The sequence below is a fragment of the Acanthisitta chloris genome, unplaced genomic scaffold (genome assembly GCF_000695815.1).
Source record: "Acanthisitta chloris isolate BGI_N310 unplaced genomic scaffold, ASM69581v1 scaffold35710, whole genome shotgun sequence".
In the NCBI taxonomy this organism is placed as follows: Eukaryota; Metazoa; Chordata; class Aves; order Passeriformes; family Acanthisittidae; genus Acanthisitta; species Acanthisitta chloris.
The window spans coordinates 709-1,359 of NW_008653872.1; the positions used below are offsets into that span (position 1 = coordinate 709).

General features: G+C 60.7%; 1 protein-coding gene across 1 annotated transcript in view; it reads left to right on the forward strand.

Moving 5' to 3' along the window:
• Positions 1-253: 253 nt before the first annotated feature.
• The window catches only part of LOC103809754 (fibroblast growth factor receptor 1), a gene marked incomplete at both ends in the record, with an annotated part of 5,103 nt that continues 4,705 nt past the window's right edge, over positions 254-651 (forward strand). The window contains one exon of the mRNA XM_009082619.1: positions 254-429. Coding sequence (XP_009080867.1) covers positions 254-429 — 176 coding nt within the window. The remainder of the gene's footprint in view (positions 430-651) is intronic.

Genomic DNA, 651 nt, shown 5'->3' on the forward strand with positions numbered 1-651 from the left:
CAGGGGTAGGTGCCAGTGTGGCTACATGGGGTTCACTGCTGCTGCAGCCACATGAGCTGAGTGTGCCCCCCTCAAGGAAAGGCCTCTTGTGACTCCTGGATAACCCCCCATGTCCTGGAGCTTCCCTCCGTGCTTGGCTGCCAGTATCTCTCTGGATTCCCAGCTCAGCCCTGCCCTGAGCATCCTTGGGGTTACACCAGAAGCTGGAGACCAGTGGGTTTGGCCATGCTCAGCCCCCTGCTCTGCTCCACAGAGGCCATCGCTCCTTACTGGACCTATCCCGAGAAGATGGAGAAGAAGCTCCATGCCGTCCCCGCTGCCAAAACGGTGAAATTCAAGTGTCCATCGAGTGGGACCCCCAACCCCACTCTGCGCTGGCTGAAGAACGGCAAAGAGTTCAAACCCGACCACCGCATCGGGGGGTACAAGGTACTGGTGGGGAACTGGGGTAGTGGGGACAACCTCTGGCTCTGGAGGTGGGCTGGGGGCTTGCAGGGAAGGGGCTCTGCGGTTTAAAAGGCACTGAGCCCGTGTCTACGCCACCCCAGCAGGGGCAGATGGGCCCCCTGACATTCCTGTTTCGGAGTCGCCCTACGGCAGTGACCTGCTTCTGGGTCATGTTTGCACCAGATCAGCCCTGGGGGAGGGAAC